Source organism: Drosophila kikkawai, chromosome 2L (assembly GCF_030179895.1).
Source record: "Drosophila kikkawai strain 14028-0561.14 chromosome 2L, DkikHiC1v2, whole genome shotgun sequence".
Classification (NCBI taxonomy): Eukaryota; Metazoa; Arthropoda; class Insecta; order Diptera; family Drosophilidae; genus Drosophila; species Drosophila kikkawai.
Window position 1 is genome coordinate 13,102,158 of NC_091728.1, and position 26,048 is coordinate 13,128,205.

The 26,048-nt window shown below is 44.1% G+C and overlaps 4 protein-coding genes across 8 annotated transcripts; 3 read left to right on the top strand and 1 right to left on the bottom strand.

The window, feature by feature from the left end:
* Positions 1 to 315: 315 nt before the first annotated feature.
* fusl (transmembrane protein fuseless) lies at positions 316 to 10,164 on the top strand. Of its 3 annotated transcripts, none has more exons than XM_017176601.3 (5): positions 316 to 624; positions 7,805 to 8,940; positions 9,013 to 9,165; positions 9,223 to 9,406; positions 9,493 to 10,164. In XM_017176601.3, the coding sequence occupies exons 2-5, from the start codon at positions 8,209 to 8,211 to the stop codon at positions 9,828 to 9,830; spliced, it is 1,407 nt and encodes a 468-aa protein (XP_017032090.1). In that variant the 5' UTR covers positions 316 to 624; positions 7,805 to 8,208; the 3' UTR covers positions 9,831 to 10,164. The 3 variants fall into 3 exon arrangements, with proteins under 3 accessions (XP_017032090.1, XP_070139592.1, XP_017032089.1); XM_070283491.1 differs by lacking the exon at positions 316 to 624 and adding an exon at positions 863 to 938; XM_017176600.3 differs by lacking the exon at positions 316 to 624 and adding an exon at positions 2,993 to 3,312.
* A 1,180-nt stretch (positions 10,165 to 11,344) lies between these two features.
* On the top strand, positions 11,345 to 12,289 carry LOC108081364 (acylphosphatase-2). Its single transcript, XM_017176516.3, has 3 exons — positions 11,345 to 11,655; positions 11,858 to 11,984; positions 12,037 to 12,289. Exons 1-3 carry the CDS (start codon positions 11,592 to 11,594, stop codon positions 12,149 to 12,151), a joined length of 306 nt encoding a protein of 101 aa, XP_017032005.1. The 5' UTR covers positions 11,345 to 11,591; the 3' UTR covers positions 12,152 to 12,289.
* Positions 12,290 to 12,614: 325 nt separating this feature from the next.
* On the bottom strand, positions 12,615 to 13,363 carry cype (cytochrome c oxidase subunit cyclope). Of its 3 annotated transcripts, none has more exons than XM_017176517.3 (3): positions 13,221 to 13,363; positions 12,834 to 13,013; positions 12,615 to 12,778 (listed from the first exon to the last, which is right to left on the bottom strand). In XM_017176517.3, exons 2-3 carry the CDS (start codon positions 13,004 to 13,006, stop codon positions 12,715 to 12,717), a joined length of 237 nt encoding a protein of 78 aa, XP_017032006.1. In that variant the 5' UTR covers positions 13,007 to 13,013; positions 13,221 to 13,363; the 3' UTR covers positions 12,615 to 12,714. The 3 variants fall into 3 exon arrangements, with proteins under 3 accessions (XP_017032006.1, XP_017032008.1, XP_017032007.1); XM_017176519.3 differs by having other exon boundaries at positions 12,834 to 13,010; positions 13,221 to 13,313; XM_017176518.3 differs by having other exon boundaries at positions 13,164 to 13,234.
* A 128-nt stretch (positions 13,364 to 13,491) lies between these two features.
* Positions 13,492 to 25,349, top strand: Ncoa6 (Nuclear receptor coactivator 6). The gene is made up of 6 exons (XM_017176566.3): positions 13,492 to 14,528; positions 15,636 to 15,819; positions 15,881 to 17,224; positions 17,296 to 21,963; positions 22,148 to 22,675; positions 22,738 to 25,349. Exons 1-6 carry the CDS (start codon positions 14,514 to 14,516, stop codon positions 22,797 to 22,799), a joined length of 6,801 nt encoding a protein of 2,266 aa, XP_017032055.1. The 5' UTR covers positions 13,492 to 14,513; the 3' UTR covers positions 22,800 to 25,349.
* Positions 25,350 to 26,048: the final 699 nt, after the last annotated feature.

Here is a 26,048-nt window from a genome sequence, read left to right on the forward strand (position 1 = left end):
AAACTATTAATATATGTAGGTCCTAATTATAAGAAAAGAATTGAATTATTAAACAAAAATGTAAGGCGACAAAAGACGCGCAAAAAACGCTAGCGACTTGCACGCGACTTTCGCGCGTTTTAAAACGCTTGAAAAGGCGAAACCCCATCGTAGAATCGAAACAATCAAAGAATCGTAGCATCGTAGAGCCGATGGGCCAGTCATTGTTCGATCTTTACGACCCGGCAACGCCGCCTGATTGGCCTCTATGTCTGTGTTTTCGCAATGCCCTCCCCGATAGCAGCCTATTCTGCCATTTGACATTATGGCTGAGAACGGGAATCGGATCGATTCTGCGATTATGGCGGAAAACTACGCAAGAAAAGACGGCTTCCAAGCGATATTTACATTAATTTCTAATCGTCAAACTGCCCAAGTGAAATAGAGGCTAGTCAAACAGCTCGCGGGAGTGGAATGGACCCATAATAATACCTTCCTTTCGGATCGGGCCTTATCAGTTTTGGCGGCGATAACGCTGCTGTGCCGCCGAGTTGGACGCCTGACGAAAGGTCCAAATATTTGGCAACGAATCAGTTCAGTTTGTGATCAACACGAGTTCGAAACGGAGACGTATTCAAGAGAGACGTATGTAAATATTGCTTGGACTAATTAATAAAATTAATAAATAATCCAGTGACTCGGTGATTTTTCGGTGATATTAGACCCAGGTCATTTGCATAGCTCTGACCTGGCTCCGTTGACATTGGAATATCTCGGATGAAAAATATAAATATACAAAATAAAAAGCAAATCGAATTTCTGCGAACTATGTCTCTAGTTGGATCTAGTTGATTTTTGTGGTAGGTTAGTAATATAGCGACCGGCTTTAAAAACGTATCAGTAGGCTCTCAAAGTTTCTCAATTATATTACCAATTTGATAGTGGCTATCTGGACATAGGTAAGATATACCTGCAATTGGGCAATTTCTTGTCGGAATTAAAAGATTATATTTAATAGTGGTTATTTTCCAAGACATGTGTGAACTGTGATGTAGTTTTGTTTATTTTATAATCAAGTTCTTGTATAGAGCTACTTTTTTATAGAGCTACTTTTGTGTAAACATATCTTAGGATTCTGTTTTTTTTTTTTGCCCAATAAAATTGATAATTGATGGTGCCATAAATGTAAATAATAATTGAGTGCTTGATATTCAAAGAATAACCATAAAGTTTATATAAAAATTTCCATAAGGCTAATAAAATGAATACATTATTCATATATACAGATGTTTACTAATAATTATTTGTAAATAATTTGAATATTATTTTATGAATGGAATTATTAATTGCCTCAAACTTGTGACAAACTTATGGCCAATTTTCCCACTGATAAAATCATTTGATAACCATTTGAGCCCAGACAGCAGGCACTTCAACTTATTTTTTGGCAAAACAATTGCTCTATCAAAGGCATTTTCAAGGTCTAACCATAAATAGCCATTAGCATTAAGAAAATATATATCTGTGACGCCTGATCTGTGATAATCACACAAAGAAAATCACGATAGACCCATAAACATCCGTGGAAATCTAATCACGCTCACAGATTGAGGATTATTTGTATTTTATTTACCGAGTGGGAAACTCATTTCAATCGCATGATAAATCTTCCAACTGTCAAAACGTTGCTTATTGAATTTATTTCTTAACAAGGAAATCTTAATATTTAATTTTTCTTATCTAAAATTATTCGCGCATAAATTAAGAGTTCGATGCGGGAAGGGAAAGTATGAACTCTCCATGATTTAGAGTAAGCTTTCCAGTTCCCAGGCGTAATTGAATATTTATAGATTTGCACTTGCAACGTTTTTTTATGACTTTATTAAGTACGAAATTATTTCAATTTTAAGTTCGCATTCGAATTGGTTACGAGAGGCCCGAAAGCAATTATAAACTGATTGGAAAATAAAGTCGAATGATGATTTTTTCATGAGATTTCCCCAATATTGATGCGCAAATTGGATTTTTAAAGCATTTTCCAGACACTCTGAACTATTTCTCACACTGAATAAATTATTTATTAATTTAATTCTATTGATTTTGTGACGTTTTATTGTATAATTTGTAATATTGCATTTATAATATTGTTGACGCAAATGTATCACTTTCAAATTAATTTATAACAAATCAGGGAACACCTGATAGAAAACAACCTCAATCAATGGCTTATTATAAAGTCAAACTTTTTTTTAAAACGGAATAAAAATGTTTGTGGATTTTATATAATTTTTTTAAGGAATGTTATGCATTTAAATTATTTTAGAAATGTTGATGAATTAAAAAGATTTACATACGGTGGTTTTAAACAGAGGAAAAAGAGCTGTCACCTTCTAAAATAAAGAAAAGCTTACATACAATATATCGAAATATCGCTGAGGGAAAGCTCTTACTAGGTCTGACAATTTTAAAATATTTTCCAGCACAATTATAAATAGAAAATAGTTTTCAGTTTCACAACTGTTGGAAAATACCAAAGAAACAAAGACATTTTCATGGGAAAATTTTGAAAATCTATAGAAAAGATATCGCTATCGATGCTAGGCGGTATTTTATGCCAAGCTCAAGCTCGGACTTAGACTCGACGGCTCGGGGGACCCTCCAAGGGATGTGATAAACCAAAGCTATGGGGCTTTTTTCGGGGGCTCAGTTCTCGCTCATCTGTCCGATCCGTAGACCCAAATCCGAGGCAGATTTAGTTCGGTTCCCCGGGCTTCCAGTTCAGATTCTGCAGCCACCGGCGACTGACGACGAGGTGATCGTGATCAGAACGAAATATAACGGCGGGCAAACACAAAACACAGTTCAGTCAGTTCGTCGGACCGCCGAGTTCAAACAACCGTGCAAATAAACTAGATTGTGCGCCCCTCCAAGAAGGTGTGAGTGTGTGTTTGTGTGACCGAGCTTAGCCAATTCCTACGAGTATAGGCATATATATAGTAGCGCCAGAAGTCGGCTACGCGCATTCGGGCATCAAACATCTACGGCCGACGTCTACGTCTAACGGTCTCGCAATCGAAGCCAATCGAACGAACCAGAAATCGAATATCGAAAATTAAAAGCCATTTGTAATCGAAGCAATTCGATAAAACCCAATCATTTCCGGTGTGTGTTTGCGTGTTTGTTGTAGAAGTAAAAAAAATAAAACCGAGCTTTTTAGCTCGCGACTCACGCACCCAGCAGGAGAAACAAAAAAAAACATAAATAATAATAATAAATAAAATACAAGAAAATAACAACAACAACGGCGGCAGCAAGCTCTGCTAATTTTAAACGGTAATCCCATGTTTTTGTTTTTGCATAAATTTATTACAGTCCATCGCTGTCGTGTCGCCTGTGTGTGCCAGCTTGGTGTGTGCGAGTGTTATGTGTGTGTGTTTGTTGTGTTTATCTCTCTGGCCTGCACGCATTTTCCGCTCACTCAAAATACAATTTTGTAATATATTTTTGTAAATCGATAACTGATAAGGCGATTATTCGATTCGGCGACTCTATCTAATCGAAGCAATTGGGAAATGTGGCGCGATTGTTGGGAAAATATAAGAGTGTTTAATTTGATTTTACTGGCAGTAAAAATATATTTTAGTTATTATGGGAAATGTGACAGATTTTCGTTTATGAATAGGTTGTAGTTAAATAGGGACGTGTGCTTGTGTTTCTATATTTAGAGCTATGTGGATATTTATAGATTATTTTGTTTTATTAAAGTCTAAAGTTCAGCTTCTCCGGCTGATAAATAAACACCAAGAGCTGCTTTTAATGTTTTTAAATATTAAAAATTTTAATTTAAACGACTATGGCTTCATTCTTATTTGGCACTTGGGAGCAACATGATTTCACTTAAGTTTTTCTTGGCCAAATGAAAAAATTTAGTTTTCCTTTTAAGCTAATATAAGCTATATTAGCTTTAGCTTATTATATTTAGAAAGATTTTCTAGATTTTTTTAATTTAAAGGTAATTTATACAAGGATATTTATTTTTTTGACTTTAGAAGAAATTGAGTTTCGTTTAGGATAAGTAACTCTGTAATAACATATATTTAGAATCATTTAATACCTCTTATAGCACATAATAGCACAAACATTTACACACACTCGCCACTGTCTATACCTATGACTTCATTCCGGGAATGATAGAACCAGTTGGGAATTATATGTGCGCACATGTGAGATTTTTTGCAACACAATCTCCATGATTTTTATACAAAATTGACCAGCAAAACAAGTAGAATTCGCCCTTATATTAAGAATGAACTAAGAACTAAGCGAAGCCAATCAGAAAAAAACGCTATAATTTGAGAAAAATAGAAAAATTAACCGTTAAAATTTGTATTTATGGTTCCTTGATTTTATGGTTCGTTGCTAAGTTTATTGTGATTTCTCTTAAATATAGAAAAGTATTTTCAAGGCTCTGTCGCCAAATTTACATTTAAGGTTTTCGTGTAAAGCTTGTTATCTTATTAATAAAAGTTAACTTAAAACCAAATATTTAACAACAGATTTATGTAGAACCATTTATAATTAATTTGAATATTTCCAAAGCTAAATCCTCCTCATTGTTAACTTTAACTATCCAGTTGCCGCAGTTTCTAAGAACTCCCCATTCAGATCCTAAGTGTTACAATCATAAAGTGCTAGAAGATCAATACAGCCGAAAGGTTTTCCCGTATATATTTATAAATTTATAGGTATTTATAAATTAGATCGACCGATTATTCAACTTGACAATGACAGCGAACAAAAAAACGAGCACTTAAAGGCTGGTAATCAACCAAGTAAATATTGAACAATAGGCGAGCTGTAAAGAGATATACACTAGCCATTATCGCGCCTAGAAACGCTCTCAAATCAGTCAAAGGCAAATTAGCAATCACAAGCCGATCATAAACGATCATAAAGTGAGCCAGAGGGGAAGGTACTTTTATGTTTGGCCTTATCCAGCCAGCTATCTATCTTTGCTCAGAGATACAGATACAGAGACAGATACAGATGCGTTGGCAAATCTAATTAGCTGACGGCGGCCGCCCAGAAGTCGTAACTCTCGCGGGAGGAACTTTGTCGAGAACCTTGCGAAAAAATTGAGAACCGAGCTCTGAGAACTGGGAGAGAGTCGCACAGTGGTCCAATTTGGCATTTGAATTGTCACCCGTTCTTTGTCAATTAGCCGACATAATTGGAGTACAATGTGGCAGCGAAATGGGGCATGCAGCATTTGCATTTTGCATCCAGCATCATTGGAACGCAGTCACTTGGCCCACTTGGGGAGTTTGAACTTGAATTCTGTAGGGATCCCTCTCTGTTCGCCTCTCTGTTCTCCGCCTCTGATCTCAATTTAGATTGCTGCATCAACGAAATCCCCCAAAACGAGGAAGTCTTGCTGCGCCCAGCGGGCTGTCCATTTAGCCCGCAAATCCAGCACTCGGTTTTAAATGCGAATGCGCTTGACCCAAACAGCAATCTAAGGGGAAACGGCAAAAAAAAGAGTCCCCATCCCTGTACCCGCTCTTGGACCTTGCGCAAGTTCTGTGTGTTTAATTATCGCGCATACGCCGCGTTGGCCATCGCAGAGACAAGCAAGCAAGCAAAACGCGAAAATCACAAACATCCTGCACTAATTTTATGGGGGCGACGACTAATTAGACACCGCCAGTTTATAATTGAGAGACTTACGAGAAATGTATAAATATGAGTAACAGCTGAATTAATTATTCCAGCATTTAAATTTTAGAAAAAGAGTGCAAAGCCTCACACTTAAGAGATTTTTTTAGAGAGATTTAGAGATTTGTTCTTTGAAATTCAATTAAAATATAAGCTTAGCAATTTTTTTTTAATTGAATTTCAACGTATAAATCCCTGAATGATACCATTTTTAGGAAATATATTTTATACTTTACACTATTATTTTACAATATTATATTATCTGGTTTAACTATCTATATTTCCTAATTCAAGATTAATTTATGGAATAAAAATTACGTAGAACCTTAAACCCCAAACATAGATACCTACAATTTCCTTAAATGTCTCTTCAATTAATGACAACAATTAAATTAAATTAAAACCCCCACCAATTCACTTAAGAGTAAAGGCTATTTTTAAGCTAAAAAAAACGAAACACTCATACTGTCTACTGACTATTATGACATTGCCTTATTCCCTGGCCTCCCTGTAATTCAAATCCAAATCCGTATCCGGAATCCCTTCGTTCCACTTGGACACGAGTGTGCCCCTGACCTGGCCCCTTAAGTGACAAGTTCAAGTGGCCCGCAAGTTCAAGACTCCGGCACTTTCGATGGGCACTGCCACTGTCGGCGGATCACTTTCGCTTTTTGTTTTCACTGGTTACGTTTAATCAAAGCTGCTCCTGGACTTGTGCCTCTCGTGGGCTCTTCAATTGGATCTATTAAGTCACTTGAGATAAGCCCGAAGGGGACTTAAGTGTCGAGTGTCGGGCCACTCAACGCACAATTGTCACGTTGACGTTGAGCTATCAGTAAAAGAGTCCCGTGTGACTCTCTCTCTTTCTCAGGTGATCTCTCCATAAAAATGTGGGACATCTGGTTTAAGATTCTTTGTTCTTTGTGTTTTTATAGCATCCAATTTGAAGACAATAAAGGATTCCCAGGCCTGCCATTGTTGAGATTGCCATGAATGCTTAAATATTTGCTTAAGGGAATGCTTTAATGAGTCACATGCGAGGAAAGTTCCCCGAATTTTCGGCACCTTGTGTTGTGAAATCTTTGAAGCTTTAATATCTTAATTGAATGGTATTAAAAGAATATAACTGGTATAAAAATTATATTATAACTGGCTTGGGTATGTTGTAGTTTAAGCCAAATCAGTTGACACTTGACGAGTTCTTGTGCTCTTTATGGGATTTGGTCATTTGTCTTAAAATCACGAGTCGTTATCTTTCCTGCATTCAGCATTTCCAATTTTTAATAATAGTAAACATAATGACTATAAATATCGCGATTTAAAATATTGAATAACATTGACATTATTCAAAATAATATCTGACAATTTTCGCTTAACTTATCTTTACTTTTTAAACTACATTTTTTATATCTTTATATTGATTTCCATCCATGATATGTCTGGTTCATTATTTTCTTCTTCAGTAATAACGATTTTCAACCCATTTCTGTTGAATTTTTACATTTAATTTACAAAATATTCTTCAATGGGATAAGGTTTAGATATTTATTTAACAATATTTATAATCTTGTTATTATTTACTTATCAATACTTTGACTGAAGTCTATTGAACGCTTGATAATCAAGTAACTAACTCGAAGACTCTTTAATCTGGGACTTCCTATAAACCCTGAATTAATATTGAATACTATAAAGGAAGACCCTAGTTGTATAAAACAAAAGATTAAATTAATCAGCAACAGATGACTGATGACAGACAAGTTATCACTTAATTCTTTATACTAAGCCTGCCTTAATATTACTACTAAAAACGCAAGTACAGTTCCCAAGGTCCAGATCTTACTGGAAACAGTCAGTCTGTTACTAAGATGGCGATAAGCCGCTTTTTCAGCCAGCTGCCACAAACTATAAACTATAAAGAATAAAAACTTAAAAATAAACTATAAAACATTTATTAGGATTCATTTTTTGTTGACTTGTCGCAGAGCAAAGATTGATAACCGGAATTGAAGTCAGTGCAAAAATGTGATAAGGAGACGGGCTTAGCAGCTTAAGCTCCTAATGGTTCTTTGCATTTATTTATACCATACCTATACTTATCCCCTTCCAGACGGCAAATGGCGTGGACGCAGACGTGGATGTGGTTGTACTTGTGACAGTGGATGCGGATTATGCAACTGAGGCCAGGCGGAGGAGCGGAGAAGACCCCAGATAGACGGTTTAATTATCAGCGCCAGATTATTATCACCGCAGCGGCGATGCAGCGGTGACGGTTCCGGAGAGGACCCGTGTATGTGCTCTCTCTCCGGTTACGGAATGCACCCAGCTACCTGACCACAGCCGCCGCCAGTTCTAAAGCCGCCACCGACCGCAGCAGTGAGCAGGAGCGCCCAGGTCGTCCCAGCCTAAAAATATCCGGAGTGCCAATTGCCAGTAATTAGGCGAAATTAAGAGGGGAACCCATTGACGGATCCCGACCCTAGATCAAACACAAACTCAGACATACAGAGAGACATGTTGGCCACGGACAAGGGCACGCCAATGGGGCCCACGCCAATCATAGTGAGCAGCCGGCAGGGGCAGAAATCTCATTGCCATGGCCAGGCAACGGATCAGCAGCTCCTGCAGCATCATCACCTGCATCTTGCCGGACATCCAGCACATCCTGGAACGCATCCCACAAGCACACACCTGCCCCAGCACACACACTCACCTGCCTGCAACAAGCGCCTGGAAGCGGAGACTCCGCGAAGGGATCTCCATGAACTCCTGCTCGAGATCCTGGACATGATGCTCTCCTGTCTGGTGGTGGCACCCTGCGTGATCGCCTACTGGCGCGGCACTTGGGAGCTGATGGGCGTGTATCTCTTTCCCAACAGCCTGCCTCTGTCTGCGATGGCCAGCTTCCTAATTGGCGGCCTGGGACACTTTGTGTTCACCATAACGCAGAACTTTTTCAAAGAGCACATCCATCCGGATAGGCGGCGCCTCACCTACTATACGGTGTCGCGGATATATACCGCCATTTTTGGAATTGTCTGCGTTAATATGTGGCGCGGTGCCTGGCTACTCTGCGACTGGCTGACCAGCGTGGATTCCCTCATCATAGTCTCTGTGGTCACGGCCATCGCCCTGATCTTCTTAGTGGCCACAAGGACTCTGAGGAACCTGGGCGCAGCCCCCTATACCGTGACCATGGATCACAAGAGCGATTACTTCGAGGTGGACACCATGTTCAAGATACCCGTGAGTTGCAGTCTACAATTTTCTTGAATTAATTTTAATCCTGAAATTCAATTAATTCCCATTCCTCTCCAGGGTTTTCATCAACCTGGCCTGTATGTGTTGGACACTCTCTTCTCGGTCTTTGTCATTGGCAGCCTGGTGGTCATCGCCTGGCGCGGTGTCTGGGGCATCTTTGACTTGCTCTTGTTTCCCCGGGATAAGGCCAAGTCCGCTTGGGGTTCGCTGGTAAGTACTGGTTTATTATCTCCTGGAAAAGTATCTTAAGCTGAAAATTATTTACAGATGATTGGCTATCTCACGGTGGCTGTCACCTTCCTGATTCATCCGTTGATGCGGTACGTGTGCCGTCGGATTAGCGGCATCTTCAAGCTGATAATTTGCGACATTTATTATCTGATGACATTCTTTGGGGCGGTGAATGCCTGGCGCGGCATCTGGAATCTGCTGGATGTGTATCTGTATCCAGGTGAGGATTAAAAGGGGTTTTTTTGCCACAATTTCTCTTGATTTAATTTCTAAAATTTTAATGTTTTCCTGTTTTCATTTTCACAGAAAACAAGCTCTTGAGCTTCTGGCTGACACACCTTATTCCCTTCCTGCTGCTGGCTGCCATCAAGTGCTCCAACTCCATCCTGGTGCGCGGAGTATTCATCGATGGCGAGGGTGTAGGCGCCGAGAGCGTCGATATACCCATCAATTATGTGCGCCTGCACTTCCTCCGCGAACGCCGGAAGAAGACTGCCCATTCCGCGGAGTCCTCGAAGTCTCCGCCACCGCCGCACTATTATCTAAAGCCAGAGCACGCCTCGCTGGGCCGGCTTGCGGAGAAGGACAAGGAGGCGCAGAGCAGCCTCATCGAGAGGCCACATTCCGCCGTGCAGATCGTTTAGTGATCTTGTGGGGCACCCTTTAAATCGTTTCTATGTCTAGATGTTAACCTAGTTATAATCGCCTAAGCCTAATCTTACCGAGCTTACTTAAGAGTCCGATGTTTAGTTATTATCCCCGTAGTCTCCCGGTGTAGTAGTTCCATAATATCTAGACCTGTACAGAACGATCCTAGACCTTAAGAATAATATTTGCATTTTCCGCAACAGGTTTACGTATCAAAAATTTTAACCTGGTGACGAAGGCTCACTCACCCCACACACTCACAGCTAGTTAAGTTAATAAACAATACGAGTATAAACATTGTACATTGATATTTTCATATATCACAAGAATATATATATAAATAAAAGATTGTAAATACTATAAAATCTTATTTTAACTAGGGGTTTTTTAAGATAAATGGGAAGTGATTATATTTATTTTATATATATATATTTATCTTCTGGTTTTCCGCTTTGCCTATTTTGATCTATCTTATCTGAATAGCAAAGGATAAATACCTAGTCAGGGACAACACTCGTGAATAGTAGACATTTTTTGCATTGAAAATTTAAATTTCCCTTTCATCGAATTGAAAAATATACAAATCAGATAATAATATACTTAGTGTCGTCTCGCCTTATAAAAGTCTCATGGCCCAACGAATACGCCTGCTGTGAACTTGTCATTCCTGGCATCGCACAAAAAGGTGATTTTTATATAGCGAAAGCGAAATCAAGGGGGCAGAAACAAAGTCTCTGCATTGTTCTGGGTCAGTACATTTTCTAGAAGGCAAAGAAAATGCCAAATTTGTGGCTAAATTGAGCAATATATTGAGCAGAATATATAGTACAAAGATAAAAGCCACCTGTAGGGCATGTCTGGCATGAGACGACAGCGCACTTGGGAAAGAAATAAATAATAGTAGAGAAAGCGATCTTCAAGAGGGTATATTTCATTTATAAAGATTTAGAATATGTATAATATAATAATATTTATTTTATATATATTTAAACCCTTTAGAAACTAACCGGGATCTTATCAAAATACTTTTCTAATTGTAAAACCCAAAAGAGATTCGATATCCTATATTTTGTTACTGTGATAAATTTTCTTTAAATTAAAATTCGGTTTTTTAAACCGTACCAAAATAACTGAAGAAGAAAATAAATAAGTTATATATGAAATAGCTGGGTTAACATTAAGTGCAATATTTAAAATTTTTGTATATAGATGTTTACGATATATTCAATATTTTTTAGATCGTTTAGATTTTTCCTTTCGATCCCAACTTTCCTCAATAAACCCCATATAGTGCATTTACCAAAAGGCTACTCAAAACCCCCAAAAAGATTCGTATCTCATTCCTTCCTTTCTTTATTTTTATTTTAAACAAATAACAACAAAAACAAGAGAAGCCGTGGCAACAACTAAAAGCAAGAGACAGAATGCATAGGACGGCTAAAATAAATACGCAAATACAAATCGAAAACGCAAAATAGAAAGCAATTGATATGCTAGCGGAGCGCCAATTTGTAGGAACTTGGCATTTTAGTTTGAATTTTGCGACGGTTTGCTGAATATCAAAATCGCGAGCGCCACAAATTTTCCGCTTGAAAAAATTGTTTAAAATTAAATAAGGATTCCAGTGTGTGCACATCAAATTAAACCTTCTCTGCATAAGCTTAAATCAAAATAAAAGTGTTAAAAAGCTAGACTAAAAAACGACTCAAAGTCTCAGTAAAATTTACATAACCAAAAGTTAACATTTGGTAATCGAAATGGGCATTCCTGACATCCGGCTGCTGGTTACGCTGGAGTTTGAGGTCTATGGCCATGTGCAAGGTGCCAACAGTTTGAGGATCAAGGATCCTGGGGTCAGAACCCAAGGCAACAAGTGCAGAAAAGCTAAAAATATAACCCACAGTAGCTAGCTGGTTACTTTGGGTCCCCCCACTTGGCCTTGACTCGGTTTCACGCCCCATTCCACTTTCGCTAGACTAAATAATATAATATGAGCATATATTATTCTCTGATGATCCGCCAGGCCTGAATCTCACGAAAGACACCCGGGATCGCTGCACCAAGGCGGGCATCACGGGCTGGGTAAAGAACAGCAAGCAGGGCACCATTGTCGGCAAAATGCAGGGTCCCAAGGAGGAGGTGGACAAAATGTGGGTACTGCAGTGAACTTAGAGCTATTACTTTAATATATTCCTCCCGCAGGATCACCTGGCTGTCCAGCGAAGGCTCACCCGGCTGCCAAATCGAGCGCTGCGAACTCCGGAACCAAGGCAACCTCAGCCGACTGGACTACAAGGACTTTGCCATTAGGTTTTAGATGTGTTTACCGACACCAAGCAATCATCTATATAAAATTGATGATTTGTGTGGCTCAGTTTTGTGTTTGTTATGTGCATTATTTCTATAAGTTTGTAAATATCGAGTAAAAAATAAAGAAATTTATAATAAATTTAAATTTTTTGATAGATATAATACACCAGGAAGGCCTTGAAATTAAAAAGGAAATTATTAAATGATCGAAATATAGATTCATATTGAAATTAATGACTTGTAACATTTACATTTTCTTTGGTACAAATTTCTGTCATCAAAAAGTAATCTTAGGCTCATTTTAAATTGATATATTCTTTTCAGTGTTAAGTATCTATTACAGAAGCCTTTTAATTGAACGTTTAGAGAAACACACAACAGAATCCTCACCAGCTTCGACCTGCTTAAAACCTGCACCGAGGACTCCCCTGCAACTGGAAGCCTTTATAGCCAACATTAAAACAGCTTCGTGCACATACGTAGACTGAAATCTATTTAGTTTTCAATACAGAAGCGTAACACTTGCTCTAGCAACATCTTTTGACTTAGACTACATGGTGCTTGGGGTTCCTAACAGGACTGGAAACGACCGGCGGCCTTCATGCGCTCAAAGGACTTGTTGGCATCGTACTTCCTGCAAGGCAGACCATTAATAAAAGATCTTTAGATCATTAGCCAAGAATATTTACGAGTAGAAGTCGGCATAGGCGGCCTTCTTGGGGTCGTTGACGAACAGCTTGAAGGCGACGGTCACGATGGCGGTCAAGCCAAGGGAGATTGCCAGGTTGCGCTTGATGGAGGCATTGTGGAGGCCGCGGAGCACGGGTCCGGCGCTGCTGGAGGTTGCTGGAGGATTGGCCATGTCGCTGCTGTGGGAAAAATCGAAGGAATTAAATGAGAATTTAACCAGTTACGTAAGGTGCTCGAAGGGGGTTGGCTTAGAACAGGGTTAAAGGGTAGGACAGTCGCCCGCGATAATCAGCTGTCGCTAGGGGCTGTTTTTAAAATGTAATAAGTACTTGTGTTACTCCAAAATAGTCTGCAAATTGTTTAAAAGGGTAAAGTTATGTACTCACATTTGCAGAAAATATTCAGTGCCTCAGAGATGAGTGTTGCCAGATGCAATTTTTGCTTTTCTCCTAAAAAAAATTGCAAATTCTGCGGATACTTTTATCGATATTTTAGTCTAGCGTTGCCATTTCCCCAGCAGCTGGCCACACTGAATGCATGTCGTTGGCGCTGCCATATCGCTCTTTTCACGTTTTAATGCATATGTCTCTAGATTTTAACGATAAATTTTAGCAAGCATGATATTTAAAACAAAAAGCTCTGAAAGTCGCAAATGACTGACCTATGAATCTCTTTAGAACCCTTATGAACTAGCGCTGCCAGAAGTCACGATAAAAGCCAGTGCTGATCAACACCCTTTATTGTGCAGCCCTGGAAACACAGAATTCGGGGAAATTTAGTAAATTACCGCACGCGACCGATTGGCAACACCGGCTGGAAAATAAAAATGGCTACCACTGAATGCAAATGGCGGTTGTTATTGTAATTGTTCGTGGAATTTCGAAGTTTTTTGTACAAAATAAACAGCAAAAACACATCGCCCCAGCGACAGCAATAGGCTGAAAATCTACCGCGAACCTTCCGCCGCATCCGAGTGCGTCCACCGAGTGTTTCAGCGCACGCGAACCGTGTGAAATTATGCCCCGAATTGGCTGCCCAAATGCGAGAAAAATTTTCGAGCGCCTGTGAAAAGCAATATTATTGGGCTGCCGTGCGTGAAATGGAGAACAGTGAGGGCGCAATAAGTTCGAGAGCCCTATTAATTAGCCCCTGAACATAGTACAGCCAGCGGGGAAGCGCGATTTGTGGCAACAAGAGCGCCTGAAAAGTGACGCAGGAAAATCCGTATCCGAATAAGCAAAGCAGCAGCGGAGCCCTGCCCGCGCCCCGCACGTTGTCACTGTGTGTGTGTGGTGTGTGCCAGTGTGTGCAAGTGTGTTAGTGAGGCTACTACTAAAAAAAAAAAAGTAAAAAAGGAAAAAGAAAAAAGTGGCAGCGGTGGAAAATGCCCAAAAACAAAGTCGCAGAGGTTAAAAACTAGCGAGTGAGCCCAGCTGCACATACATATACATGTACGGTGGATCCCAAATCGGCGGATCGGATCGAAAACAATTCCATTCCCGAAAAATACAAAAAATCTCGTGTGTAATGCAAACATGCAATTGTTTAAACGCAAAGGACGCCACCTGAATCATCTGCCACCGATTTCCCCGAGCGGCGGGGACATAAAAGCTAAATGCGAGAATTGAGCAGCGTTCTACCAATTAAATCTACGACGCGTGCGATTGTCGTGTGATGATATGCCACTTAAACAGGTGAGTTAGTTGTTAAGTCGCGCATTTCTCGGAGGCCCTTTTCTTGCCCTTTCTCGACGTTTTCTGCCGAACAGCTGATCTGCGATTATTGCACTTCACATCCCATCCACTGAGCGTGGGAGTGGGGTGGGGGGCTTGGAGTGTGCTGAGTTTGGTTGCGGCGGGGGGAGGAAGGGTCGCGGTCGCCCATTGAACACTTGCGTCACCCACGCAATCTCTCTCCCACCAAAAACCACAACACGGGCAACAAAAACAGCATCAGTTACCCATTTCAAACATGCATGCATTCATCATGTGTGTGTTCCTCTTTTTGTTCCATTTTTGTGATTTTATTAATCGGCCCGCCCCTTTGTTACCCCCCGCCTTAATACTGGGCAAGTATTTTGGTTACCTTTTCCCTCTGCCACACTCACACAAACACACAGACACTCTCTCGCCACACAGTCACACACACACACACTCTCGCACACCCTTCCAAGAGGCCAAGAAGAAAAATGGCGACGACGTCGGGGTATCGATAACAAAAAAAGACGTAGGAAAACGCACGAACGCATGTGAAAATGCAACCTGTGGGCACCCCCAACCCCCCCTCACCCTATCCACTTGCCGCGCGTGGAAATGCAGTCAGCTGAAAAGCGCTATGGTTACTTAATTTTGGGCTGCTTCAAGCTGAACGCATAGATTATTGCCTGTTGTTGAACAAATTGTTGTTGGAATTTCCAATGAGTCTCCTATAGCCATCTCCCTCACGCACGCAACAGAGCCCAGAGGCAGCTGCCCAAAACAAGGAAATTGGATTAAAAGCAAGGCAAAACCAATAAAGCGGGCAAAGCTTATATCTTCTAGCTTACATTGGGAATGTTTTTAATAATATTAAATACGTTGTTTGGCTGTAGCAATGTGCTTTCCAATACACGACTCGGTGCGTTTGTGTGTGTGTACGCCAGGGCTGCAGCAGCTGTGGCTAGTTTCGATATATCGATAAAATGTATGCCATCTCTAGCCAATTTCACTGGCCCGTCTTTTCTTCCTCTTCCTGCGGGCTCCTTAAATGTTAATTAAATGCCGTAAAATTGCGAAATGACCAACGATTTCGGACCATTGCAGCAGCTTGAACCGTCACTGGTGCGGATATTGGTGTCGCTCCCCTGGGATGCAGCGCAACGGCTGCGCCAACTGGCCGCCGAGGGCAATCCCGAGCTGCGCGCCCTCAACATTCAGTCCGTGCAGTTCGAGGGCGATTCTGTGATAACTTTGAAAGTTGGAGGACAAGATATTAAGATAACCAAGGGTGAGTTCTCTATGATATTCTCCTTAACTCCCCTATAACCGTCCCCTTACTCTGCCCGCAGATAATGTAAACGAGACACTTGAGGCGGCTGGCTCGTCTTCCGGCAACAAGAGTAGTCTGGTGGCTCTGGCCCCGGGTTTCGATGGCCCCAGCACCAGCAAGGCGGCCTCCGCCTACATGCAACAACAGCAGCAGCAGCAGCGGATTGTGCAACTGCCGCAGAATGTTTCCAGCGATGCAATCTCACTCCAGCAAAGGAGAGCGGCTCTGCAGAAGATGCCTCCACAACAACAGCAGCAGCTCCAGCTTCAGCAGCAGCAGCAGGTTCCGGGACCTCAGCAAACGCCGCCGGTGTTCAAGTCCCCCAATACGGTGTGCCCGATGGAGGGCAAGGTGCCGCTGCTGCTGCCCTCGCCCTCTGGAACGGCGGGAGTGCCGCGAGACTTTCCCTTCGAGAGCATGCGGCAGGCGCGAGTGCTGCAAGGTCGGGAGGCGGGCGGCCTGGGTCCGCCACCGCCGCCCAACGTGACGCTGAAGGTGCTGAAGAATCCACCGCAGACGTCACAGAATGGCGAATTAACACCCACGACGCCAACGACAACGACGGTGGCGACGACGCCGCCCGGCAGCAAATCTCAGTTCATCCAGCCACCACCGCCGCCATATCCGGGATTGGGAGTTGCCACGGTGGCCGCTGCTAGTACCACAGCTGCCAGCGGTAGTTCATCTATTGCCATAGCGGGCGCAAGTGCCAAGCCTGCGATTGTTCCCGTCTCCAGCCCGCTGCCCCATCATCCCCATCCGCATCAGCATCAACTTGCGCATACGCAGCAACCCCATCAGCATCAGCCGCATCCGCTGCCCACGGCCACGTCGACGGGCAGCAATAACATTGCCATATCGTCGCCGCTGCTGGTGAATCTTCTGCAGAACGACGGCAATGCCATGTCGAATCCGAACCAGCTCAAGTCTCCGCAGCAGCAGCAGTCGCCGCTGATCGGCATGAGTCCGAGTGGAGCGCAGTTGATGAACTCTCCGATGCGCTCTTCTGGTCCGGCGACCCCAAGCGATTTCCTCATGGGCGATGTGCTGAGTCCGGTGGTGCCTTCCTCCCCAACAACGCCTCAAGGGGCGTCGGCTACTCCTTGCCCGCCGCCCGTTGTGATGCGGAGTATGCAGCAGCAGCAACAACAGCAGGCTATGCTCAGTCCCAGCGGCAATGGCAATCATTTGTATACTCAGCAGCAGCAGCAGGCACCTCCCCCGCACCGTTTTCAGCAGCAACAGCAGCAAATGTCTCCGCAGGCTGTGGCCCTGCGTCAGCAACAACTACAGCGGCAGCAGCAGCTGCGATTTATGCCGCCGCAGCAGCAACAGCAGCAGCAGCAGTTTCAGCCTGCACCTGGTAAGTGCCTCAGTTTATTTTCTTTCTCCCCAAGGAATCTGTATTAATTTTCTTGCTTTTTGCCCCACCAGATTGCTTCAACAACATGGGCATGAGTCCCTTGCAACAACAGCAGCAACAGCTGAGACAGCAGCAGCAGCAACTAAGACCTGGCGGACTGCCTTTGGCCCCACCGCCACCTCATCCTCAACAGCAGCAGCAGCGCCTGATGAGCCTGCAAATGCCGCAGGCTTCACCGCAGCAGCAACAGTTCATGAGTGGAGCATCGCCCCTGGGACCTGCACTCTCGCCCGCCTCCAGTCACCATTCGATGCACAGTCCGCTAATGGCACAGCAGCAGCAGCAACCGCAAATGATGTCGCCTGCCCCTGCGCCTGGATCCAATGCGTCCAGCGAGCTTACCGCTCACCATGTACCTGCAGCGCCACCGCCAGACTACAACCAGGCGGCAGCCAACTCGCGCTGGCCCCTCGCCGGTATCAATAAGCCCATGGACTCGGCCACCAAGAGCAGTTTCCAGGAGTTCACGCGCTACCAGATGCAGTACAATCTCCAGCAGCAGCAGCAGCAAGTCAACCTGCCTGGTCAACAACAACAACAACAACAGCAGCAGCAGCTGCAGCAGCAACAGCCACAGGCGCAACAACAATTGCCGCCTCCAACGCTGCCGACGCAGCAACTGCAGGGACAGCAACAGCAACAGGCTACGAGCCAGGCTCAGGGTCAGGTGGACTCCCTAATATCGCTGTCCGTACTGGATGCCCTGACCACCAACGACCTGGATGCCCTGCTGCCTACTCTTAACTGTGATCTGGATTCGACGCTCAGTCTTGAAGATAAAAACGAGCTGGAATCGCTGCTGCAGGATGCCAAGGATCTGGACCTGGATCTGATCGAGGACAATTTATCGGCGGTGGGGATGGATGTGGGTGAAGCTCTGAGCACGCTGCAAGAGGCGCCCATGGAACAACAACAACAGCAGCAGCAGCAACAGCAACAAATGCTGCAAATGCCTTTCCAACAGCAGCAGCAACCACAAATGCAGCAACAAATGATAATGCAACAGCAGAGACAGCAATTGCAAATTCCTGCTCAGTTGCAGCAACGCCAGAACCAGCAGCAAATGCAGCGACATCTGCAACTACAACAGCAGCAGCAGCAACAACAGCTGCAAATGGTTCAACGCCAACAACAGCAGCAGTTGCAACACCAGCAAAGGCCTCCCCAAAAGCAATTCATCATTAATCCCCACACCGGCGACATGGAACCCATGGCCAGCGATGACAGCGACACCGAGGCGGAACAGGAAACCTCGCAGATGCCATTCCGCACCAGCGGTGGCCTGGGCAACTTCAACTTCAATCCGGCCAATGACATGCTCTTGCCCAACAATCTCTTCTCCGAAGAGGACTCGAATTCGGCACAGCAGCTGCCTATGGCCATCAACAGTGACCAGGAGAGATCCCGCGACTCTTTGGCGTCTAACAAATCGGCAGCCTCAGGCAGGGCCAGGAAGACACCCGTGTCGAAGGCGAACCACAGCAACTTGATTGCTGGAGAGAATTCACCACGTTCCAGCAACAGTTCTCCGCTGATTGGCTTGAACTCACCCCAATCAGTGAGTGGCGGCAATGCAGTAATTGCTGTTGGAGCGCCCAATAAGAAGGCCAAGCCGAATCTGCTAAGAGAGAAGCTACAGCAGGGTGTCAAGGAGCGTAAGGCCAAGGATCCTGCCACGCCCAAGCCGAAAAGAGAGCGAGCGAAAGGCAATGCCAAGACAAAGGCGGCGGAGGAGAAGATCAAGCTGCGGCTGAAGCTGGACAAGGTGGAGACGGGGGCAGTAGCAGCAGCTGGAGCAGGTTACGAGGGACAGATTATAGTGAACCAGCAGCAGCAGTTGCCCCTGGTGGCCAACAATCACATGCAACAGTTGCCACTGCAGACGCAGCTGCTCACGTTGCAGACACAGCAGCAGCAGCAGCAGCAACTGACACAGCAAACTCAGATGCAGCAGCAGCAACAACTGCAGCAGCCAGCAACTCAGATACAGCAACAACAGCAGCCGCTCCAGCAGCCACAGCAACATCATCCTGTCTACGCCAACTTCCAACAACAGCAGCAGCAAGCCCAGCCTGTCCCAGGTCTAAACGAGCCTCGTGTCCCTCCCCTGCAGATCCGTTTGCGTGGCAAGAACCATGTGGTGGTGAAGAACACCCGCAAGGATCGCAAGAAGGGCGGACAGAACCAGGAGGGAACCATCAATGATGAACGTCAGCTGAAACGTAGCTTTAGCGAGCAACCGCCGCAGCAGCTACTTTTAGATGGCGGAGACAAGCAGGCCAAGCTCACGCCTCCGCCTCATGTCAATGGATTGCCTATACTGATTCAGAAGACGACGGCTACACCAGCGATGCCCCTGCAGACTGGAGCAGCTACCACCACCAAGACCACCACAATTGTGGCGGGCAAAAATGGGCTGACAATCAGTGCTATTGTGGAGGCGGCACACAAGGCGCAGGCTCAGGCTCAAGCCCAGGCTCAGGCTCAAGCCCAGGCCCAGCAATCGCTCAGCGATCCTCAGCTCATTGTGGGCTCCACCAATACGGGAACCACGCCGACGACGACCACTACCCTGCAGCAGCAGCAGCTAAGCAAGATAGCCACCTCCTTGCCCAGCAGCATCACCCTGAGTGCCATCAACAGCAACAACAATAACAATAATGCCAACAGCGGCAACAACAACAATAATCGGCTAATGACAATGAAGAATCCAATCAAGACTGCGGCCACCATTACACCCATTGTGGGTGGCAAGCCGATGACAAAAAACCATAAGCCGCCGCCATACATCACAGCCGTGCAGCAGCTGCAGCTACAGAAGCAACAGCAGCAGCAGCAACAACAGCAGCAACAGCAGCAGCAACAACAGCAGCAGCAACAACAGCAGCAGCAACAGCAGCGACAACTGGCGGCGGCCGTAACCATGTTGCCCAGTGCGACGACCCTAAAGCGTGTGGAGATCACCAAGGTCACGACGCCGCAGGTCACAGGCGAGCAGGCTCCGAGCATAGTCTCAGCTCAGGCAGCAGTGGCAACGGCAACACTAGCTCCAACGACGACCAGCACCACGCCAACGACTCAGCTGATCTGTGATAGAAAGTTGCCAGTGGTTATGCCGAACATGACCGCGGTCAACAGTGCTGCAGTGGTGGTGGTGGCCACCTCCGCCTCGGCGCCCGTCTCTGCTGCTGCTTCACTCTCAACCTCCTCCACATCAGCGTCCATTATAACCACCTCTACCTCCTCGCCAGCAGCGCTACCCAACACTCTGAGGAACTCGCCAGCCAGCAATGGCAGCGGAACACCCGGTCATGGCAACAATGGTGGCGGCGAGGATAGCGGCATTGAGTCAATGGATGCTTTGTCCGAGAAGAGTCCCCATCAGCTCTCCTCCAGCAGTCCCATTCAGGTGAGCAAGGCGGGAACCTTGGTGCAGCAGCAGCAGCAGCCACAATCACAGGGAAGCACACCTACGACGGCCATGACGGTGACAACGTCAGTGATGGCGCCCAGCTCGACGACGGTATCAGTAGCCTCTACAGCAGTTGGAGCTCCTGGAGGAGTGGTTTCCCTGCAGCAGCAACAAAAACAGCAAGCAGACGATGAGATTGAAAAGGCACTGGCCAAGATGGAGGGTGATTTTCCCGATGATCTCGAGGACATAGTGTCGTCGATGATAAAGGAGACCAGTGAATGTGCCAGCGCCTCCAGTGGGTCGGTCTTCCTCAACAGCCTGGAGAACTCGCTACCAGCAGCGACGACACTGGCCACTGTAACCACGTCGTCAGTGGCAGCCACAACAATCACAAAGACAAGTAGCTTAGGCAGCGTCAAGTTGAATGGCGAACACCATATACTCGAACACGATGATCTCATCAAGAAGCTCACAGAGAGCAAGCAGCCGGGGGTCAAGACCACTGAAGTGAAGGTGAAGCTGGAGGAGATGCCACCACTATTGACCATCAAGAAGGAACAAGCAAATAAGCCAGTGCTCAAGGTGGAACCCAAAGTGGAGGAGCCAAAAGCAGGAGAGCTCAAGCAGGAGGAGAAGCTGCAGGAAAGGCCGCAAGCCAACGAAGCCAATGCCTCTTCACTGCAACCCATTTCTATAGAGATACCTGCCCAGGTGGATGGGGAAACGCCGAGGATTAGAACGCGAGCCAGTAGTCGTTTGGAGAGTCCCTTGGATGCGCCGAAAGCTAGTCCTGAACCCACCGCAGCCATTGCTACAGCCGCAGCCAGCACACCCAGCACTGTCAAGAGCTTATCCCGCGCCTCCTCCTCCACCGCCAGCCCAAGGGTTTTAACGCCCACACCTAATCACAACAACAACAACAACAATAACAAGCGGCGCAGGCAGGAGTCTGAGTGTGGCAGCAGCAACGATGCCTCCGACTTGGGCGATAGCAACATGAAGCGACCTCGAGTTAGTAGTGGCAGCAGTGTCACCGTGTCTACAAACAATGTGGGAGAAGCTGACACCACTGCTGCAAGTGGTTTGCCCAAGAAGATGGAGATTGAGTCATCCGATTCGGATGAACCACTGATCGAGGTGGCCGGCAAGGTGCGCAACTCCAAGCAGGCCCAGGTGGAGGCAGGCGATGCAGCAGCAGCGGCAGTAGAGAAGCACGTGACGCGACGCAATGCCCAGCAGCAGCAGCAACATCAGCAGCAGCACAGTAAGTTGGACTTTGACCTAAAGGGTTGGGAGTCTAGCCAAAGTCTAGACTCTAGCAGAATGTTGATAATAATAGCCGGGTGCTTTGCATATTGATCGGCGAGGGTTAATATTAGAGCACATAGGGATGACAAAAGAGTTTGATATATCAATACTAATCTTCCTTTTCCCTCTTCTCCCTCTAGAAACCCCCAACAACTTGGCTTTAAATGCCACCGCTCCGCCACCGGGTACACCCAGAACAGGCAAGGCTCAAGCCCCTAGTGGTAATCCCACTGCCGCCAACAGCAATCACAATGCGAACAGCAGTCCTAGTGTGCCCATTTCTGTAGCCCCCACAACAACGCCTGGCGGAGCTGTGGTGGTCACCAGCCAAAACAACAGCATTGGCGGAGGCAGTACCAGCGTAGTGCACGCCACCCGAGGAGCCACAGCTGCAGCGGCCAGCAGCACCACCACCACGAACCCAGCCTCCAACAACAATGTAAACTCTGCCACCTCGCCGACGGACGAGAAGATTGGCACGCGGCGTAGTGTGCGTGCCAGTGCAGCGGCCAATAAGATCATTTACAGTCGTAGCAATGCAGCAGCAGCTGCTGCAGCAGCCGCGGCGGCAGCCGAGCCAAAAGGCACACCAGGCAAGGCAGGAGCGAATGCCAATGCTGGGAGTATAGAGAGCGTGGCCGAGGCCAGGCGGAAGACGCGCAGTGCAGGTGAGCTATTATAATAATAATAAAATAAATATATTTATTTATAATTTAACTGCCTTTCCTAGTCATTGGCGAGTCCATGTTGATCGAGGGACGTCGAAGAAGAACGTCGCGTGACTACAAGTGACCAGAGTTTTGCGCCTTGGCTAAAGGCTTGAACCATCCGAGCGATGCGCATGAAGACGATCTGCTGGAGCTTTTCGAAGACTTTGAACAGCAACAGCAGCCGCATCAGCAGCAGCAGCAGCTGCAGCAGCAACAGCTGGAGATCAATCACAGCAGCAGCAGCAGCAGTAGCAGCAGCTTTCCTTTAGCCCAGGCGCAGGACGAGGACGGTGAAGAGGCGACGACCGAGTACGAGAATCTGGCGCGAGCAGCCGGTGGCTACATGGAGGAAGCCGATCACCTGCTGTCCTACCACAGCAGCAGCAGCGCCGCCGATGTGGATGAGGTGCTAATGCCAGAGCTGGCCAATGCCACGGCCCTGGACTGTGCTAACTTTGTGGATTATGATGAGTTCAACCTCTGTCTGAACAATATACTCAGCGAGGAGGATGACGACAGTGGCGGAGGCGGCGGCTTGGTAAGAAAACCTCATCATCATCACCATCAGCAGCAGCAGACTTGGCGCGAGGCCGGCGACATGCTAAATATTGTGCAGCTCAACAACGATCTGGGCTTGAGTTTCCAGGAGTTTGCGAGCGAAACGACAGCTGATGAGCAGCGCTCCGCCAACAGCAGCTCGCCCCAGCTGGCATAGGAAGGAGACGATCGGCTACTTGTATATATATATCACATGCACTGATACTGATACCGAACGCTTTCGTTTGTAGTTCTTAGCTTCTTAGTTTCCGATTGAGGATCTTTTGTATAGTTAGTGGTAGCCACAAGTTGCAATAATGTTGCGTCTCATAGCGAGCAACATCACACTCCCAGACACACACACTACTCACCCACAGACAGACGGATGCAAGCGCCGCTTAAACTTCATTTACATTTTCTTTTTCGAACCTATTATATATATCTCTCATCTCTGGCACCGCCACTGCTCGCCCCAAATGTAACCATTGGAAATGATCTGCTAGTCAAGTGAAACAGGCAATTTAATGTATAGCTCAGAAAAGAGGAAAATTGAACAAATTAGTTGAGTAAACGTTAACGTATTCGAGAAGCTCCCCTAAACTCTAACAAGTAGAATAAAAAAAAACTAGGCAAAGTAGTTGGCTGAAACACAACACCACACACACACCCACTCTCTCTCTCAACCAGGCATAGTTTAATTTCTAAATCGGATTTCCACCTGTAAATATTATTTCTTTAATTTTTTTTATATAAATGCAACCTATGAACACCCCATTTTTAGGCTTAGTTTGTTTTAGGGAAGTTAGAAAATATCGATTTATCGATAAGGTAAAATATATAATGCGATGATCGATATATTATTTGACATTTTACCGATAAATCGATATTATCTTTTATATATCGGGTTAATATAAGCTATCGGTGAAAACGACAAATAAAATACATTTTTTTTGTATCGATATTTTAAAGTTAGGTACAATGTTTCGATATTTAAAATTTCGATAAATCAAAAATGTGTTGATATTTTAAAGTGAAATACTGTTTCGATATTTAAAATTTCGATACATAAATAATGTACGATATTTTCTCATATGATGATCGATTTTTTTCCCGATATATATGCACATCCCTAGTTTTTGTCCTACTTTTAACGCGCTGCGCCAAGTCGAAAGTCTTTAATTTTATAGGAAAAGAGAAACAAAAGCTGATCCATTGGATCCAGCAGATCAGAGCAGTTCACGTGCACCCTTATTTTTTAGGTTTTATAGAACCTTTTTTTGTAACCTTATAAAATATGAATATAAACAGTACATATACAGATATATCTATAGCCTATATATAGTTTCCGTAAGCTTGCGTTGTTTCGAAAAATTTGTTTTTTAGTTTTAAATGCTCTAGCCTAAGGACACACAGTAATCTTAAGGCGAATTCTTTACCAACAATATATACATATACATATATATAATGCACATGGAAACCCGAAACCTATGCAATAAGTTAGTCAAAAGTGTAAAAAGCACCAAGCAGAAAAAAATGAAAAACACATGGAAAACCAACAAAAAAAAAAAAAAGATACAAAATGAGATCGTAGAAAGAGTGGAGAATGGAGAATATTGAGAATCAGTCGCCTAGTATTTGTCGTGAATGGAAAAGAACATATTATATATATATATATATTATATATATACAAAGTACAGAAACAAACCGTATATAATGTTATATATTTTGCAAAACTAAAAGGGAATATCGTGAAGGAGAACCAACCACACACACACAAAAGAAAACAAAAAAAGTTGTATTGTATATAAGGCAGGCTCTATTTTTGCTAAATGTTATTTGAACAAATAGGGGAAAACAAAGAGTAAAGTAATTGAAGCAAAGCAAGGCAAAGCGCTAGACAAAAACACAAAACAAAACAACATTATATATATATATATATATTTCTTCACACGCATATATATATATATTGTTCAATATTATTATTATCTTATATATATTGTATGATGATTGCTACATAAAATAGTTCTTTTGATACTTTGTACATGTTTACTTTAAAGCAAGGCAAAAAAAAAAAACAAAACAAAATGTAAGCCCCTAGCATAACTTGCATATAGTACCATATAGTACCGATAGACGTATATAGAACCCGGAATCCATAATCCAGCCAGTGTCGAAAATTGAAGCATATTTAGTGATCCTTGTTTGAACCACACTTCTTCGGACCGCCACAACAACCACACACACACACACACTCACAACAACCGAGAGCAGCTGCAATAAGCCCGATTTAAAACACACTCAGCAAAGTTAATGGAAAAGTTGTATAAAAATGGATAAATCATTTATATAGCGCTTCAGAAACAGCAACACTCACACAACAAAATAATATATATATTTAAATGCAAATGCAAAATGAAAGAGTATAAAGAAAAAACAAACCACACAAGATGAACAACAACAACAAAAAACGAAAGTGTCTTAAAAACGTAGTATTAGAAGTTTATTATTAATAATTTGTTTGTACTTTAAAGTAAAATATTTATAGAAAAGGAAAAAATACAAAGATTTAATATACACAAAAAATAAAACAAAGTTGTTTTCTTTTCGCAGATGAAAATACTTTTGGCTTTTATAAATATTTGTGGAATATTTTCTTTGAAAAAGAAAATTTCTTTGTTTAGGTTTTTTTAGTACTTGAAATCCCAGAAATATAGAAGCCCGTCCGAAAGGCCACGACACAATCAAGATTTTAATTATTTTAATCTCAGTTTCAAGACGAAAGTCAACAAGGAAT

Excerpts from the sequence above, each read along its gene's own strand:
- fusl (XM_017176601.3), top strand. The coding sequence starts at position 8,209 with ATGTTGGCCACGGACAAGGGCACGCCAATGGGGCCCACGCCAATCATA. Across the intron at positions 8,941-9,012 it reads ACACCATGTTCAAGATACCC|GGTTTTCATCAACCTGGCCT; the intron begins GTGAGTTGCAGT and ends ATTCCTCTCCAG. Across the intron at positions 9,166-9,222 it reads AGTCCGCTTGGGGTTCGCTG|ATGATTGGCTATCTCACGGT; the intron begins GTAAGTACTGGT and ends AATTATTTACAG.
- LOC108081364 (XM_017176516.3), top strand. The coding sequence starts at position 11,592 with ATGGGCATTCCTGACATCCGGCTGCTGGTTACGCTGGAGTTTGAGGTC. Across the intron at positions 11,656-11,857 it reads GGTCTATGGCCATGTGCAAG|GCCTGAATCTCACGAAAGAC; the intron begins GTGCCAACAGTT and ends ATGATCCGCCAG. Across the intron at positions 11,985-12,036 it reads AAGGAGGAGGTGGACAAAAT|GATCACCTGGCTGTCCAGCG; the intron begins GTGGGTACTGCA and ends TTCCTCCCGCAG.
- cype (XM_017176517.3), bottom strand. The coding sequence starts at position 13,006 with ATGGCCAATCCTCCAGCAACCTCCAGCAGCGCCGGACCCGTGCTCCGC. Across the intron at positions 12,779-12,833 it reads GCCTATGCCGACTTCTACTC|GAAGTACGATGCCAACAAGT; the intron begins GTAAATATTCTT and ends TCTGCCTTGCAG.
- Ncoa6 (XM_017176566.3), top strand. Across the intron at positions 15,820-15,880 it reads AGATATTAAGATAACCAAGG|ATAATGTAAACGAGACACTT; the intron begins GTGAGTTCTCTA and ends CTCTGCCCGCAG. Across the intron at positions 22,676-22,737 it reads GCGGAAGACGCGCAGTGCAG|TCATTGGCGAGTCCATGTTG; the intron begins GTGAGCTATTAT and ends TGCCTTTCCTAG.